The 18,683-nt window shown below is 36.1% G+C and overlaps 1 protein-coding gene across 1 annotated transcript in view; it reads right to left on the reverse strand.

Annotated features, from left to right (window-relative positions):
* LOC150091147 (eukaryotic initiation factor 4A-I-like) overlaps positions 1-18,683 on the reverse strand; it is a 260,943-nt gene that overhangs the window by 72,852 nt on the left and 169,408 nt on the right. Inside the window, exon 6 of the mRNA XM_090374499.1 lies at positions 17,409-17,518. Coding sequence (XP_090230625.1) covers positions 17,409-17,518 — 110 coding nt within the window. The remainder of the gene's footprint in view (positions 1-17,408; positions 17,519-18,683) is intronic.

An 18,683-nucleotide genomic window follows, 5' to 3' on the forward strand; every position in this document is an offset into this window, starting at 1 on the left:
CAACAGGTGTTTTATTCTGAGGAGTCCCTTGCAGTAAAATCAAACAGGAAGTTACCCTTTATGTTAACAAAAGTGATTCTGTAAAAGTCTTACAAATACCTTAATCTCTGAATAAGAACAGCGGATAGAAATAAAGTAGTTTTACAAACAAAGAAAACATTTTAGAAACAAGAAATGCAGACTTCGTAACAGCATATGACACTGGATGGTAAATTTTTTTGGCATGTGTACTCAAAAGGAATTTCTCCCTTGAAGCTTTATGATAACATCAAATGCACACCACTGAAATATTGAAATATTTTGTAACAATTCAAATAACATTTTGTGAACAATCCATTAGTCGTAGCGTTCTTTGTATTATTAGAAAATATTGCAAATTTTGTAAAAACACATTTCAAAAATTATTTATTAGTTGAAACTTAAACTGGATAAAAATTACCCCCAAGGACCAAAGGGTTTTAATGAAATGTATTATATGTGAGGTATTAAATAATTTAAAAAATCTTTTAATTGCCACATACATTTAATTCAAATTCATTATACATAGTTTCAGAATTTTAATTTTCTACTAAATACAGTACAAATATTTATTTTAAAAAATAGGATAAATTTTATTGTAATTATATTTAGTATTTTGCCACAAAAGGGTGCTGAACCTTTGAAAAATGCAGAAAGATACCTGAAAACCGCCCTCCAACTGCTGTCGTTTCCATTTCCCCTTCCACCTCACAAGTTAATGTGTCTTCAAAAACATATCCATTCCTTCTTCTCACAAAATTATGCAACGTGCAACAATTTTTTATTACGTTGATGGCAGAATGTGGGATTCAGTAATATGCTAGAGTGAATAATGAGTAACTTATTTCTCAGTATTCCAAACGTGCATTCTACAAGCCACCTTGCTCAAGTTAATATAATTGAAAATTCTTCGCTTACTGCTCAAATGATGGGGGTATGGTCGTATTAAATTTTCAGTTGGTCAAAATGCTTGATCCCTTACAAATGGCATTGCTGGCTCATTTGTACCAGGAAGAGATTTATTTAAAAGCAAATTAAGTTGTTTCATTTGCAATCTACTTCCAAAATTTGAATTTTTAAAAATTTTTGAATCTTCATCGCGTTCATAAGCACAGACTGCAGTGATACAGTAGTTTGTATCAACCTCCATAGCACAGTATCAAATTTTGAGATTTTTTTGGCACTAGTCGTGTGGTTAATGGACAGTGTAAACTGGACCCTGCACACTGTTTGGCTCTGATGGCATATAAATCATGCTTTGGTAAGGGCACACTTAAAGGCCTAAGATATTCAGTGATGGGTAGGTAAAGTCAAAATTTTCCCATTGCCCAATTTTGTGCCTTCCTATGCTTGTTTTTATACTCTGGGTTCCAAACAGGGCTTTGGAGAGGCATGGAAATTAGAAGGGTATTTTTTTGGAATTGCAATTACATTTAAATTCCAATTACACAAAGATACACTGTAATGTACTTCACTGCAGCATCAACTGATTCCTGTTGGATTTCAACACGATCAAATTCTGTAAGTTGTGTGAAAGTACTCCAATCTGTTTGATCAAACTTCCACTATGGGAATCTAGATGGATGGCAAGGTTGTCTGCCCACTATAATATATATTACACGAGGGTGATCATTTCTATAAGAATTCTGTTCCATCTCCCAGGAAAGCAGAAGACATAGGGAAGGTTATTTTTTTTTTTTATTTTTTATTTTTTGGAGCATTAGCAACTAAGGCCATATTGCTCCGGGGATATGCGGTGGTTATTCCCTGACCTTTCTGCATCCTCCGTATTTGGTGGTGACTGGCTCGAATCCCGGTCTAATCAAGAAGCGTGTGCTACGCACTGCTGCTCCTTCCCACCTGGCTACGGAGGCGCCTCATAGGGAAGGATATCAGATGGAGAGAGTGATGGCAGAGAACATACGGGTAGGCACGTGGAAATAGGTATTGATTCCCATATTTAATAATGTGAGGTCATTATTGTCCAGCATATATATTCAGTGGTATGACCTCGCTCATTAATTTTACAGAGTATTATAAAGTAGAATTAAGGCTCCTGGAAATAGGAGTGGAGAGGACAACTTCACAGTTAGTGTCCAATTTAATACATGTGGAAAAAGGTATGGTTGCCTACAATGATTGCAACCCCTGCATGGACAAGACCATTCCGTCCTATTAATTTCCAGGTAACACCACAAAATAATTTTCTGGTGTTATCCATTTATTTCCCTCTACATGCAGAATATTTTGCACAAAGCCTTTGATGTTCACTGATACAATTTAAACATGCCAGTCTCAGAGCAGAGCATTCCTTGGTGTCATGTTACTTTTATTTTCAGTATCTAAAATATCAATAAAACAGCAACAGATTAGGGATGTACACCCTTAAGGGACAGTTCAAATATCCTGGAAGTAGGCATGTTAAATGTAAGATGAGAATTACAGTAGGAACTAGTTTTCCTAATTTATGCGTGAATACCCTCTTCGTAGTTACTGCCCCTTGGTTTCTCAGTTTAATATATATCCCTTCATCAGATGTTTCAAGGAGATCTCATTCAACTACTATGGTACATGAAGTGCAGTGTTACTTTTAATCGGAGGAGCAGTTCTGAATGTTGTACAGAGGAAGTTTCTATTAGAAGGTTGCCCAACGCACGTCATTTTATCATATTTACGGACCCTGCTAACTCTTCTGAAAAGAAGGGCAACAATACCAATTTCTATTTCTCTGGTAGAATGTACAATAAGAAAATGTGGTACAGGACGTGGTGCAGCTTCTGTTCAGTGAATCTTTTTCTTTATATTACTTTCATCAAATCTTATTGTCATGTATAGTGTTTCTTGTCTAGCAAGCACCAGGGGTTCTCCTCCCCCCCCCTAAAAAACACAAAGTATGCTTTGTGACGCAATACAAATTCTGTAAATGTCAGAGATAGTATAAGTATTTGTGTAGCACTGGGTCATGTTGGTCTACTGTTCCTCCAGCATTTAACCACCATGGCACTTAGTGGGACCCCACATTTCTGTCCACTGCCCTGAGAAAGCAGATGGGTACAAGAGAAAGACTGGTGGGGGTGAACCTAGACTGTGCCCGAGCTACCCAATGAGAACCCTGGTAATAAAAAAATAAAAAAAACACCACTCTAGAGGGGGAAAAGGGATGACAGTGGAGGAGGAAAGAACAGAGCAAGTTAAATAGAGTGGCGTCCATGTAGAAGAAGCTCATCCTCCACACAGTGGAGGATGAGCTAATTCCAATTCCAGCATATATACCCTGCCATGCAACAAATTAGGATACAAATGATATCAGCAATACATGGGAGTTTCCACATAGGTTGTCCCCACTACAGTCCAATTTGGAGGGGGACTGGATTGATTTTAGTTTTTATGGCATAAAAACAACTAGGTTATAATGAGCCACTTCAAATTTACCACTTGATTGCGATCTTGTTAAACTTTAAAGCACTGACTGCCATGTTGGTTATATATGTCCGACACCCTCTGATTCAGTCAGCTGTATAGCACTGACAATTAATGGAATTATTTTACATTATTTTTGAAAAGTGTGGCCCTTGGTTTGGTGGTACATGTGATATTTGCATATCACTATGAATAAAAATAAGTGAGTAACTACTGATCATTTAAAAATTCTTTATTATAAGAATTTTACAATTACAAAGTGAATGAGGCATGACAACGATTCAAATCTGTTGTGAGACATTTCTGTTACTAAGTTATTTATATATATACATTTGGTTGACCAGTAAGATGAAATACTGTCCAATCTTACTAGTTCCACCCCCCCTCTGTTTCAGCCAAAGCTGCATCAGCTGTGTAGCACTGACCATTCATAAGAATTTACATTATTTTTGAAAAGCGTTATCCCTGGTGATAGAGCAGATGAAATTTGCATAGCACTATGAGAAAAAATATTTTAGGGGATTGAGGAATAAAGGAATTCATCTCTAAAAGAATAATTTCACTTGCACAATCTGAACAAACATTAGGATTGGAAGATTAAAACAGTAATTCAACCAAGGAAAAGAGAAATATACACAACACAGATTAACCAATTTGGCATCCTTGTATGACAATATATGGCTGAGAATGACCACAAAAGAGAGGGTTCAGTTGGAAAATAGACCATTATGAAGTTGCAATCTGAAGCGTATAGAGGACCAGTAACATTAATTGTGTACTTTGAATGGTTGTAAGTAAAGAAAATATTACTGGGGTGTTGAGATGATTGCCTGGGTATTGTGTTAACTAATTAACAAGTTCTGCAAGGTTGTTAAGTACAGTTGAACTTGGTTATAACGAGCATGGAAATAACGAGATCACGGTATAACAAGCAAAAAGGCATAACGATTTTAATCTTTCGTATTCCCATACAATCGCCCATGATTATTATAACAAGCGTACCACACGAATATACCGAACAAATTTTGGTAACTATGCAAACATTAATTGCTTGGGCTGTCGGAAAAACCCAATTCTTGGAATAGACTAAAATAAAAAGGGCGACTAGCTTTATGACCACCTGCATCAGATTAGCAGCCGATTTATGACCTTGTCCTCTGGGGACGGACTAAACAATACTGCTTTGGCATTCTGTTTGTCACGTTACCCTATTTACAGATTGTCCTGTATTCACTGAACCATAAATTTATTTTGGGACTTTTAAGAATTTTGGAAACGGGACTTTGAGAACTTTAAATGCATTTCCGGGCTTCTAAAAACATGGAATGGATTTCTTAACTTCTAAGAACTTCGTATGCATTGCAGGATGTCTAAGAACTTTGTATGCTTTATCATTCTTAAAGTAAAATCAGTTAGAAAGGAACCCTTCCTGTGGAAACATGTCTACTAACAAAAGAAAGTGTCTCTTGACACGCAAAATAGTGGAAATTATTCGCAAGTTGGAATGGAGTACAAAAAATGTTGAAGTGTAAAAAAGTTTTCTTTGTCCTCTTCAAGTGTATCAACATTGTGGAAGAATAAAGATGTTTACATATTGGCACTGGAGAAGAACATAACAGGAAAAAAAATAAAATTTTTAGAAAGTGCAAGGTTACAAATGTTGATGAAGCATTACTTCAATGGTTCACTACACAAAGAAGTGCTGGGTTTTCAATAGACAGTCCGATCTTGAAGGCTCAAACGGAAAAATTTTGCTAAACAATTTGGATGCGAGGATTTTCGATGCAACAACAGTTGGCTGGATCGATTTAAAAACTGACATAACATCGTTTATGCAAAAATTAGTGGAGAATCTCGATCTGCAGATCCAATAATGGCAAATGAATGGATTGACCATGTTTGGGAAGAAATCAGGAAAGATTTCAATGACAAAGATATCTACAACGCCGATGAAACAGGACTGTTTTATAATTTGACACCTGACAATACATTTAAATTCAAAGAGGAAAAATGTGTTGGTGGAAAAAAAAAAAAAAAAAAAAAAAAAAAAAGCATGCTTGACGGTGCTTGTATGTACAAATATGACAGGAACCGATTAAAAAAAAAACTGTCTGTTAAAGCTTGGACGACTTATTTTCTGGCAATATGTAAATGATTGGAATAAGGAGCTGTTCAAAAAGAAGAAAAATTTTATGTTATTAACTGTCCTGCAGATCCCCAGATTCAAAATTTGTCCAACATTCAGCTAGTGTTTCTGCCTCCCAATGCGACATCAATTTTACAACCAATGGACATAGATGTAATCAAGAGTTTAAAAGGATTATATAAAAGATTTCTAGTTCTACATCTGATCAGTCAAAGAGAACAGAAACTTAAGAGTCTATATCGATATTGGATGGTATAAATTAATTGAATGATGCGTCTAACAACATTATTTCAACAACCATATCAAATTGCTTCAAGAAATCGAAATTAAATTCAAATGAAATTTCAACTGTAGATGAAGATGATGGAAACAAAGAAAATAACTTACACTATCCGACTGGTTGCTACTTCACAAAGTTGTAGCTTTTAATACAGATAACATTGATGAATTTGTACAAGTCAATGACAACTTGTTAACTAGTGGTCTTCCTACAGAGAGTGACATTGTAGATGTTGTGCTGAACAATAACAATAATATGATGACAAGTGAATCAAAATCAGTGGCAACAATCTCACAAGCTCATGGTGCAATGGACACATTAGTCACTTTTTTTGAAGTGAATTGAGGAAAGTAATGAGACTTTTAATAACGCACTGAGTGTTTTAAGGGGAAACTTAAGAAACATCAAAGAGAAATCTTTAAAACAAAGATCAATTTTAACATTCATAAATAAAGACTAATTGAAATTGTGTTTAGTATTAAGTGTATATTTTTTTTAAATTACAGACAAATAAATTCTGTTTAATATTTAGTGTATTGTAGTTTATACAAACATATGTCAAGGATCTGGGTATATTCTTACCATGTGTACACCATATCCAAAATTTCATTACTTCATACAGCATGTCCCACCTACTTTTTCTTACCAATTGAATACACCCCGAATTGTCAAACTAATAGAGTAAGCTTATCTGCGATAAGATCTAACCCTCCCAAACACTTCCTAATTCATTTCACAAATATACGTGGTCTCAATTCTAATCTCAACGATATCCATTTCCACTTGCAGTCTGCCAAACCCCATGTACTTTTTCTGACAGAATATCAGTTAAAGGTTGATTTAACTACTGCTCATCTCAGTTGCTCAAATTATTCGCTGTATGATTCCTTTCGCCTCAAAGGTGTTACTTGTGCATATGTCCGTTCCGATATTCCCTGTCAGAGACTTGGTAATTTGGAATCTCCTCTGGATTAAAATCTCTCTACCTCACTGTGTCAAATTCATCTGTTGTTTCTACTGTTCTCCCAACTCCACTAATCACTTGGAGCTCTTTCACTTTCTCTCTTTGCAACTTGACTTTCTCAAGTCCAACTTTCCTAACATTGAGATAATTCTAATGTTCACAATTCCAGCTAGCTTCCGTTTTCTAGTCACACCGACCCAGATGGTCGAAATGCTGAGGCTTTTGCAATTACTAATGGCCTTGCACAGATTGTTCTTTTACCTAAAAGAATACTGGACAATCTTAACCATACAGCCAACACGCTTGATCTTTTTCTCACAAAAAACCCTTCTAAGTACACAGTCGAAGTGAGAGATCATCCTTTAGGCACCTCAGATCACAACTTGGTGATTGTCTCTTTTCCAATAGAGCCTTCATCTCATGGCTATTCCCAACCTCGTATTGTTTGGCATTACAAGAATGCAAAATGGGATGACCTGCGAGATTTCTTCTCTTCTTTTCCTTGGTCGGATTACTGTTTCAAAACTTCTGATGTCAACGTTTCCTCAGATCGTGTCAGTGAAATTATTCTTGCAGGAATGGAATCTCGTCCTTTATCTAAACCATGGTTTTCCAATAAATATACTAAAGCTGTTCAAGAGAAGAATGTTGCATATCATAATTGGCTTGTTTCTAATTCTTCAGTTTCATTTTCTGCCTACACTAAAGCTCGCAACAATTGCAAAGCAGTTATTAATCAGTCCAAACTAGAGTTTGAACAGACTAAGAGTAGAAAACTTGCTTCTTGCCCTAATGGTAGCTGAGCATTCTGGTCCCTTGCCAAAGCTATTGGCTGCAACTTTTGCCCATCTCTGCTCCCACCTCTGTCCGCTCACTGAGGGTGATGGTAGATGGCTCCCTGTCTTCTACCTTCTCCACTAATGCTGGTGTCCCCCATGGTTCAGTTCTTTCCCCAACTCTTTTCCTCTTGTATATTAACGACCCTCCATTGATTTGAAATCCTATCCATAGTTTTGCCGACGATAGCACATTGCATTCCACTTTCCATTTTAAGAAACCTTGTTCTGCTCAATCAGCTTCAACTTCTCGAAAATCTGCTACCAATTCCTAAAATGCCGATCTCCAGGTAATTCTTCAGTGGGGCAAAGACAACTTAGTTGATTTCAATTCTTCTAAAACTCAGTCTTGTCTTATATCTCGCAAAAAGGATTCTTCTGCTCCTATGCTTATCTTTGGTGACACTCCAATTTATAGGCAAAATGATATATATCTCTTTTGGGAATTACCTTGACTTCTAATCTCTCTTGGCACAAGCACATTACAAATATTGCTTCCTCTGCATCTAAAAAAACTTGGTTTTCTCCTCTGCTCTCAGCGTTACTTTTCTTCCAAACAGCTGTTCACGCTGTACAAATCGCAAATCTGCTCTACCATGGAATATTGTTCCCACATCTGGGGTGGTGCCCCCAAAACCTCTCTCAGGCTTCTTGATTCCATTCAGAAGAGGGCAGTTAGGTTAATTAATGATTTGTCTCTAACAGAGTCTCTCCACTCACTGTCTCATAGATGTACTGTTTCTGCTGCATGCCTCTTCTACAGATACTTCCGTGGGCACTGTTCTTCTGAATTGGCTTCTATAATTCCTGCTCTCTCTTTCAAAACAGTCCGAACACGTGCCGCCACCAGCCAACATCCATTTACTGTCCAACTTCAAACTCACAGAACCAACTTTTCATCTTCCTCATTTATTCATTCAACTGCCGTTTTCTGGAACAGCCTTTCTTCATACTTATTTCCTGAAAATTTCAGTCTACAGAAGTTCAAGTCTAATGTCAACAAATATCTTCTTTTGTCTTCTCAACCTCCAACCCAACCACGGTACTAAGTACTATAGGTTCCAATATCTCTCGTGTTTGGGGTTTACATAAAAATATATATTAATACAAATAATATGTAGTTATATACTTTATTTTTGTCTCCCTAATATTTCTTTTGTTTTTTGAATCTATCTTTTTATCAAGTTATTGAGAATTTAAAAAAAACAGGAGGTAGATTTAACTCATCACTGATATAAAGAGTTCATTATTTAATAGCCACAGGGGTTTTCCCATCTTTGCTATCATGGATATTGCGAGTAACGGTTATAATGAGGAAATCTGTCGGTCCCTTGATGCTCGTTATACCAAGTTCGACTGTAATTGTAAGAGTCAGTATCTCTACCCAGCTGGATCTGAGGAACTAGAAAATTTGAATCCAACTAGATTTGAAACATTAAAACCACCAGGGTTTTAATGTTTCCAGGAATCAGTCAGATTTTATTAAGGATATAAGGAATATTTGTTCAGAGACTTATAAAGTCTCTGGACAAATATTCTCTTGGTACCAATGGGAAAATCCCGAATTTGCTCAGTCATATTATTAAAAAAAAAAAAAAAAAGACATACACAAGTCAGAAATTTTGTGTTGAGAATGTCCAGAAAAGGAATCTGAACAAATGCCAATCTTTTTGATGGAAATGCTGAGGTTAATGATGTTAGGGTATCCAAGTGGGGAAGGGAGAGTTGAATTTCTCCATACTAGCAGTACTGTATTATTACTGGATAATCCTTGACTTTTATCCAGAAATTTCCTTTGCCAGATTCAAATACTGCCAGGAAATTTCAGTAAGGGGAGAATCAAACAATTACCTTGTTTAACATTTTTACTGCTGGCTTTTCTGACAACCTTTCAGTGAAAAGTTGTCAGAAAGACTCTTCACAAAATGCATTAGAAAAGGTGTCACGCCTAAGGAGTGGATTAATGCAATCATAGTTTTGCTGCATAAGAAAGGAGATAAATCAGAAATTGGAAATTATAGACAAATTAGCTTGTTATCCCACATCTACAAGTTAGTCACAAGAGTCATTACTAACAGATTAGAAAGAATACTTGATGAGAATCAACCGAAAGAGCAAGATGGCTTTAGGACAGGAATCTCAAGTATGGATCACCTTCACATAATATCACAGCTAATGGAGAAAGCAAATGAATATAAAACACCATTATTTGTGGATTATGAAAAGGCATTTGACTCCATACAGCATAAGACAATGTTTCGGGCACTGGAAAGACAAGGCATAGATACCCCATATATTATGATTTTGAAGAAAATATATGAGAGTGCTACATCCTTTATTACACTAGACAAAGACAGTAGCAAATTTAAAATTGAGAAAGGAGTTCGACGAGGAGACACTATCTCCGAAGTTGTTTACTTCTGCCCTTGAGAAAGCTTTCAGAAGATTAGACTGGTTGCAGAAAGGAGTCAATGTGAATGGAGAGCACCTAAACCATTTACGATTTGCAGATGACATTGTGGTCATAAGTCACAATCCCAAAGAATAAGAGGAAAATCTTAATCAGTTATGCAGAGTTAGTAAGCTTTTTTGGACTAAAGATGAATATGGCTAAAACAAAAGTAATGATGAACACATATGCCACAGAAAGAGATATAATGATAGAGGGAGCAGTAATTCAAAAGGTGGAGTCATACTTATCTGGGATAAGTCACTAGTTGTAATAATGATAAATGGCTGGAAGTCAGGAGAATAATAAATTTTGGATGGATTGGATAGCAGCATTCAGTCACATACTGAGGAGCAATATCCCAATTTGTCTGAAATGTAAAATAATGAACCAATCTATACTCCCCACCATGATTTACGAAAGTGAAACCTGGGTACCAAAAGACTGGGAGAAGCTGAAAACTACACAGCAAAGAATGGAACAAATTATATTGGGAATCAGACTGTTAGATAAGAAGAGAAACACAGAAGCAAACTCAAGTAACAGACATTCTTATCAAAACTAAAGAACTAAACTGGTCTTCGGCAAGACACATAGCTTGAAGACATAACAGATGGAATAAGAAAATAACAGAGGAGCTATAAGAAAACCTGGAAGACAACAATGGAGATGGACCGATAAAATTCATGAGTTGTGGGTAGTAAATGGATGGCCATTGCACAAAACAGAAAGAACTGGAAAGTTTCTGGAGAGGCTGAAAATGGCAGATGATGATGATGATACAAGGAAGCAAAATACATAATTCAGAATAGTCTTTTCTATAGACTAAGAGCTATTATAGTATCAGAAAGTCCTTCTTCTAGTCACATAGCTCCTCTCGAGGAGCTGTTGTGCCCACCAACAAATTCCTCCAACTGCATCGATCATGTTCTATACAAGTAGTATTGTAAAATGTCATGCTCAAAAGTTCACTGATCCCATCCTTCCACCTAGTTGCAGGTTTTCCTTTAACAGCAGTTTTTGGAGTTGGGTTTGTTATGGTTTCTGTGGCATGTCACTGCTCACCAGATGGCTGATTTTGATATGGGCCGGTTTTAGAAGGTCCTAGTCCATTTATATATGATACCCTTCTATTTTGTCTACAATTAATAGAATTAAGTGTGTAGTTATGAGAGTATATGCCCACACATATCACTATGGACATCAAGTTACACTTTCCTAATTTTTATTAATCATCTAAATATAATCTAAAATCGCCGCTTTTAATGGATTTAACAGAATAATAGCTTGAAAACATTTCACAAGTGAATAATAGCATATGAATGGGTTTTAGAAATGATGCAAATACACCAGGTATGTCCAAATTGGATAAGTTATAGTGTAATGTAAGTACCTCCATAGTTTGAAAATCGATGTAGCCTCAGGCCAACCGTACATCCAGTATACATGAAAAAACATAAAATATTAAGTTAATTAACATAATAAGCCTTACATGGGCAACCCATTTTGCAAGGGACTTTGTCGAGGGCTAAACCCCTACAAAATAACCATCCCATCTTAGACTGAGCCATCGGTTTCTGTTATCATCTGCCTGTATGCCAAAACCAAAATCCATAATAATGGATAATTCATTTAATTTAAAATTAGGTTATAGTAAAGACTATAACTCCGTATAAATCTAGCCGTCCAAAAAGGGAGTATGTCTAACCATAATTTGTAAGAATACAGGCTGGATGATATTTAGCCCGACCGATCGCTGCAACATTATAAGCACAACTGAGAAATTATTAATATTTGCTGAACAATATTTTCTGAAAATGGCTAATTTAGCTAACTAAAGGCAAACAGAAAGCTGTGTAGTTAAAGCAATAGTACCTCACTCCCCCTCGAATTACTCTAATAGTTCGTGAGGTATGAAAAAATAAGGCAAGAGGATAGATAAAAGGGAAAACGAAAAGGAAAAGCAATTTATCGATAATACATCGGATATAACCGGGAGTGTAACTTCCCGACCCTAATAGCAGGGATCCTGGTTAAGTAGTAAGCGCCGGTAAAATATATCAATAGAATGCGAAAAGAAACGGAAAAAACAGAATGGCTAATTCCTAAGATAATTTACTATAAATCAAATGTCAAAATGCCAAGTAGTGGCGAACTTTATGTAAAGCGTTAAACAACAAAGGAGGGAATACCGTAGAACCCATATGGTCCCGTCAAAGAATCTAGCTTACATACATTACCGTAGCCCCAGGCGGGAAAAACTAAACGCCTGCAGTTAACGCACAAGACATTTATAACTGCCGCGTATACTGCGCCACCTAAGATTTGTCAAATAATAGCCAAGTTTGGGACGAACCAAAAGTATAATAGCGCCTCTATAGTAGAGAAAACAAAACCAATAATTCTCAGATGTCGAAGAGAAATCTTAGTAAAATATAAACGAATTAATTCCTACTGTAAAAACACACATATAGGTACCACTTTTCTAAGGCGTAAGCTATGTATAGCGTGTTTATGCAGCAGTACCTAGTATGTACATGTATATACAAAGGGTACTAGGAAAGTTTTGCAATATGACGCAACAATGAATCACTGGAAGCTGCTTGTTGCTGCATGTTGAGACATGTTCATACGTGCATAGTTGCCACCGCGCCAAGTCGATAGGCTCAGTTATTAATTAGTAGTGAGAGTGTAAAGTGCTTGCGATGGCATCGTGGTCACGAAATGAGATAAGGACAGTTTTGCGGTATAATTTCGTGCGTGGTTTAACCATAGACCAGTGCTTAGAAGAAATGACTCTTGCACTAGATGATGATTGTCCACATCGTACAATGATATTCAGGTGGTATAGAGAATTCCAAAGGGGAAATTTCACTCTGGAGGATTCTGAGAGGCCGGGAAGGCCACGAACGTCAGTTACGGAGGAAAACATTACTGCTGTGAGGAAAATGCTTGACGAAAACAGGCGAGTGACCTACCAACAGATAGAGGATACTTTGGGCCTAAATGCACCAGCAGTTCGTTCGATTCTGCAAGATAATTTGCACGTGAAGAAACTTTGTTCTCTCTGGGTGCCGCATCAACTGACTGAAGAGCAGATGACAAGACGTGTGACTTGGTGCCGGGAGATGTTAAAAAAGTTTGATAAGGGACAATCTCGGTATGTGAACAACATCGTGACAGGTGACGGGACTTGGCTGTACTATTACGATCTGCCGACCAAGGCTCAAAACAAAGTTTGGGTCTTTGATGATGATGACACACCCGTAATTGTCAGAAAATCCCGATCTGTAAAGAAGAAAATGATAGCTGTATTTTTCAAATCGAGTGGAATTGTGGAACGTGTCGTTTTGGACACGCAGAAGACAGTCACAGCTAAATGGTATACTGAACAATGCCTACCTAAAGTCATTGGATCTATGAAGAACCTGCGGCCAAAGTCAAGAATGGACACCTGGTACCTCTATCACGATAATGCTCCAGCTCACCGCGCCAAAGCCTGCACCGAATATTTGACCACGACAGGACTGAAACTTCTCGAGCACTCTCCCTACAGTCCAGACCTTGCTCCCTGCGACTTTGCACTGTTCCCGCATGTGAAAATGAAGCTAAAAGGGAGGCGGTTTTCCAGTGATGAGGACCTTCTACGGGCTTGGGACGAGTGTGCTTTACTCCCTAGTGAAACTTGGCAGAACTGGTTTAAAGATTGGTTTCGGAGGATGGAGAGGTGTATTGAATGTAGAGGAAATTACTTTGAAAAAATTAAATAAACAAAGCTGTATTGCAAAACTTTCCTAGTACCCTTTGTACAAAGGCTAATTAGTGAACAACTCGCTCCATAGATACCGATGTATAAAACAGATAATTCCTTTAAAACAGAGAAACTATACCACGTACATATAATTCAACATATGGTATGCCTAATAGCTTCCATGGTATCCAACTGGTTTAGATTATCGTGGTATGTTTTTAGGGCTATGGACAAAGCAGTACTCATATGTTTCATAATGAAATTATGTGGGAAACCGTTATCTAATAATTTATGCTTAAGATCGATCAGTGCGTCAATAACATCACTTTTATTATTACAGATATATAATCTTCTGATACCTTGTGTCACTATTATGTTTTTAAGGATATGTATTGAGATATTTGTATCCCAACTGGTTAGGTCTATAGTTTTGAAATTGAATTCTTTGCGTTTGTGAAATACCTTGGTAGTTAGGTTATTATTCTTAATATGAATGTCTATATACAGATATGCAGCTTTACAAGAGTCACTCTTGTTAGTGACCTCTAGAACCAAATCCTGCGGTAATGTTTAACCGCTTCTGTATGAAAGTTAGTATAGTTGAACACAATTAAGTCATCTATATATCTGAACATATTGATATCTTTATCGAAGTTGTTTTCGAAATGGTGTAGATATAGATTGGCAATGAAACACGAGCTACTCGCCCCCATAGCTATGCCGGTATGCTGTATGAAAATATTGCTACCATTATAAATATAGCTGTTGGAAATACAAAGATTAAGTAGGTTATCCCAGTAATTACGTTGGCAGGGTAAAATTTCGCTATATTCTGTGAATAAGTTTTTGAAATCTATGTATTTATGTGTTTGATGTTATGCTTATTATTCTTTATAAAGGTTAAAATAGGTCTATTATTACTAATGATTCTAGTGAAATCTATAGTATTGAAGATAATACTAAGCAGTTCAACTAGCTTACTATGCGGGACCTTTGAGTAGCTATTTCTACATGAAGTTATAAATCTGAAACTAATAGGCGATTTATGAAACTTGGGTATACCATACAAAAAAGGAAAGTTAGTGTTGTAGTTATTAAGTTTTAACTTTTTTTGTATAGCTAGTAGCTTCTTGGTAATAGTACCAAGGTTACCGTTTGATCTAGCGTATGTAGCACTGCTATGTAGTTCGTTGTATAACAGTGAGGCATAGAATTTTTTGCAGATGAAACTATAATTATTGGCGGCCTTGTCTATAGTAGTTATGATAAATATATCCTGTAAATCCTTTAATTGTCGCTTGATTAACTGCATGTTATATCTTTTGCTATCTCTATTGGTATGTTGCTTCCTATGTAAAAGCTTCCTACCTATATGTTGATTAAGTTCGCTGTTGGTAAGTACCAGCCAATTATAGAAGGCCTCTAGTGGTAAATTATACTTATATGCAAGTTTAAGGCAAAATTGCATAAGGTCAGAGTGTACTTGTTTGGTAATATGGCCTTTGCAGCAATATGGCCTTAGTTGCTAATGCTCCTAAAAACCAAATAACAACAACATATCTACACCATTTCGAAAACAACTTCGATAAAGATATCAATATGTTCAGATATATAGATGACTTAATTGTGTTCAACTATACTAACTTTCATACAGAAGCGGTTAAACACTACCCGCAGGATTTGGTTCTAGAGGTCACTAACAAGAGTGACTCTTGTAAAGCTGCATATCTGGATATAGATATTCATATTAAGAATAATAACCTAACTACCAAGGTATTTGACAAACGCAAAGAATTCAATTTCAAAACTATAGACCTAACCAGTTGGGATACAAATATCTCAATACGTATCCTTAAAAACATAATAGTGACACAAGGTATCAGAAGATTATATATCTGTAATAATAAAAGTGATGTTATTGACACACTGATCGATCTTAAGCATAAATTATTAGATAACGGTTTCCCACATAATTTCATTATGAAACATATGAGTACTGCTTTGTCCATAGCCCTAAAAACATACCACGATAATCTAAACCAGTTGGATACCATGGAAGCTATTAGGCATACCATATATTGAATTATATGTACGTGGTATAGTTTCTCTGTTTTAAAGGAATTATTATCTGTTTTATACATCGGTATCTATGGAGCGAGTTGTTTACTAATTAGCCTTTGTATATACATGTACATACTAGGTACTGCTGCATAAACATGCTATATATAGCTTACGCCTTAGAAAAGTGGTACCTATATGTGTTTTTACAGTAGGAATTAGTTTGTTTATATTTTACTAAGATTTCTCTTCGACATCTGAGAATTATTGGTTTTGTTTTCTCTACTATAGAGGGCGCTATTGTACTTTTGGTTCGTCCCAAACTTGGCTATTATTTGACAAATCTTAGGTGGCACAGTATACGCGGCAGTTATAAATGTCTTGTGCGTTAACTGCAGGCGTTTAGTTTTTCCCACCTGGGGCTACGGTAATATATGTAAGGTAGATTCTTTGACGGGACCATACGGGTTCTACGGTATTCCCCCCTTTGTTGTTTAACGCTTTACATAAAGTTCGCCACTACTTGACATTTTGACATTTGATTTATAGTAAATTAACTTAGGAATTAGCCATTCTGTTTTTTCCGTTTCTTTTCGCATTCTATTGATATATTTTACCGGCTCTTACTACTTAACCAGGATCCCTGCTATTAGGGTCGGGAAGTTACACTCCCGGTTATATCCGATGTATTATCGATAAATTGCTTTTCCTTTTCGTTTTCCCTTTTATCTATCCTCTTGCCTTATTTTTTCATACCTCACGAACTATTAGAGTAATTCGAGGGGGAGTGAGGTACTATTGCTTTAACTACACAGCTTTCTGTTCGCCTTTAGTTAGCTAAATTAGCCATTTTCAGCAAATATTAATAATTTCTCAATTGTGCTTATAATGTTGCAGTGATCAGTCGGGCTAAATATCATCCAGCCTGTATTCTTACAAATTATGGTTAGACATACTCCCTTTTTGGACGGCTAGATTTATACGGATTTATAGTCTTTACTATAACCTAATTTTAAATTAGATGAATTATCCATTATTATGGATTTTGGTTTTGGCATACAGGCAGATGATAACAGAAACCGACTCAGTCTAACATGGGTTGGTTATTTTGTAGGAGTTTAGCCCTCGACAAAGTCCCTTGCAAAATGGGTTTCCCATGTAAGGCTTATTATGTTAATTAACTTAATATTTTATATTTTTTCATGTATACTGGATGTACGGTTGGCCTGAGGCTACATCGATTTTCAAACTATGGAGGTACTTACATTACACTATAACTTATCCAATTTGGACATACCTAACGTCTGATGTAATGTTCTATCGTTTGATGGCATTAATCGATTAGTTCTATATGTAACACTTAAATAATAATTTTATATTTTTTACAATTTGAACTCTAATATTTGGATTCTATATATATATATATATATATATATATATATTATTCAAATTTAAAATATTACAAAAGATATTTCTTCATTCTTACTTGAATATCAGTAGGAAGAGTCTTAAATACATCATAAATCTGATCTTTAAAACCTCGGGATAACATTTCATCTGCTTCATCCAAAACAAACAAACGTATGTGATTTGTTCCTAAAAAAAAAAAAGTTATATATAATCATTAGTAAAATATATATAAAAGCTCTTTTTGCAGAATCCATTAGTTTAGCATTGTCAGAATATTCACACCAATTCTTTAACCACATCTACCACAAATACACTGAAATAGATGAGAGACACTGCATGAATGTGTATATGTGATCAACCATCAACTCCACCCTCCTTAAACACAACTCAGTAATCTGTAAATCAAATATACCTCAAATAGTTTCAAATCTTGAGAGTTTGGAAACACCAATGCCACACCAACCAAAATGTGACATTCCATTTATGGTGTTTACAGCTCTATGAAAGCAAGAATCTCCTGTGCAGGGTGAGTGCAGAAATAGGTGTTTATGCCATTGCAGGAGCAAAAAGTTGTCCTACTAGTGATTTAAAAGGCATTTTTTGCAGAAATAGGAAAGTCACAATCTAACCGTGCAAGGAAATGATGAGATTGTACAGGAAGTACTGTCAAAGTTAGGCAATGACACTTATAGAAAGAGGAAACTTCTTAAAACAGCTCAAATATGGGTGATGTATTTGGTTAAATCAGAAAAATGGTGCCCACATCATGCAAGATTGAATATGTGAGTTACAGAGCTATGTAACCAGACTACCTGAGAGGTGAATCTCAATGAAGTTATCTGTATAGCTCTGATAGGGAAGAGTAAAATGAATCAAGATGAAACTTTTACAGTTTGACGCCAGAACTAGGGACATAAATTGAAATTAAGGGGGGGGGGGGGGGAAGATGAGACTGAATTTTAGGTAATTTCTGTTAGTCTGTGTTGGTGAAACTAGTTTTGAAAAATTCAGGTCAGCTAGATAAGCTCTGTAATGGGTGGAATACATAAGAACAGTTTGCAAATGTCTAGGCTACCTTTCACCATATGGCAAATACTAATACAGTTTAATTCCAACTAATTCCCATTTGGTCACCCAAACTCATGCATTTGATATGTACAAGTTTGGGCAAGAGGGTAGACTAAATTTTTATTGTGTAAATTTTCACTTCCTCTTAATTTGTAGTGGCAGTTTAAAAAAGTGGAATGCTTTACCACATGCACACACTCCATCCCCAATGCATGGGGAAACAAGCCCTAAAGTATATTTAATGTGAATAATCTTATTGTACAGAGCTTTGATATGAAGTCTT

This window comes from Mastigoproctus giganteus, chromosome 1, assembly GCF_048544385.1.
Source record: "Mastigoproctus giganteus isolate SK-2022 chromosome 1, ASM4854438v1, whole genome shotgun sequence".
In the NCBI taxonomy this organism is placed as follows: domain Eukaryota; kingdom Metazoa; phylum Arthropoda; class Arachnida; order Uropygi; family Thelyphonidae; genus Mastigoproctus; species Mastigoproctus giganteus.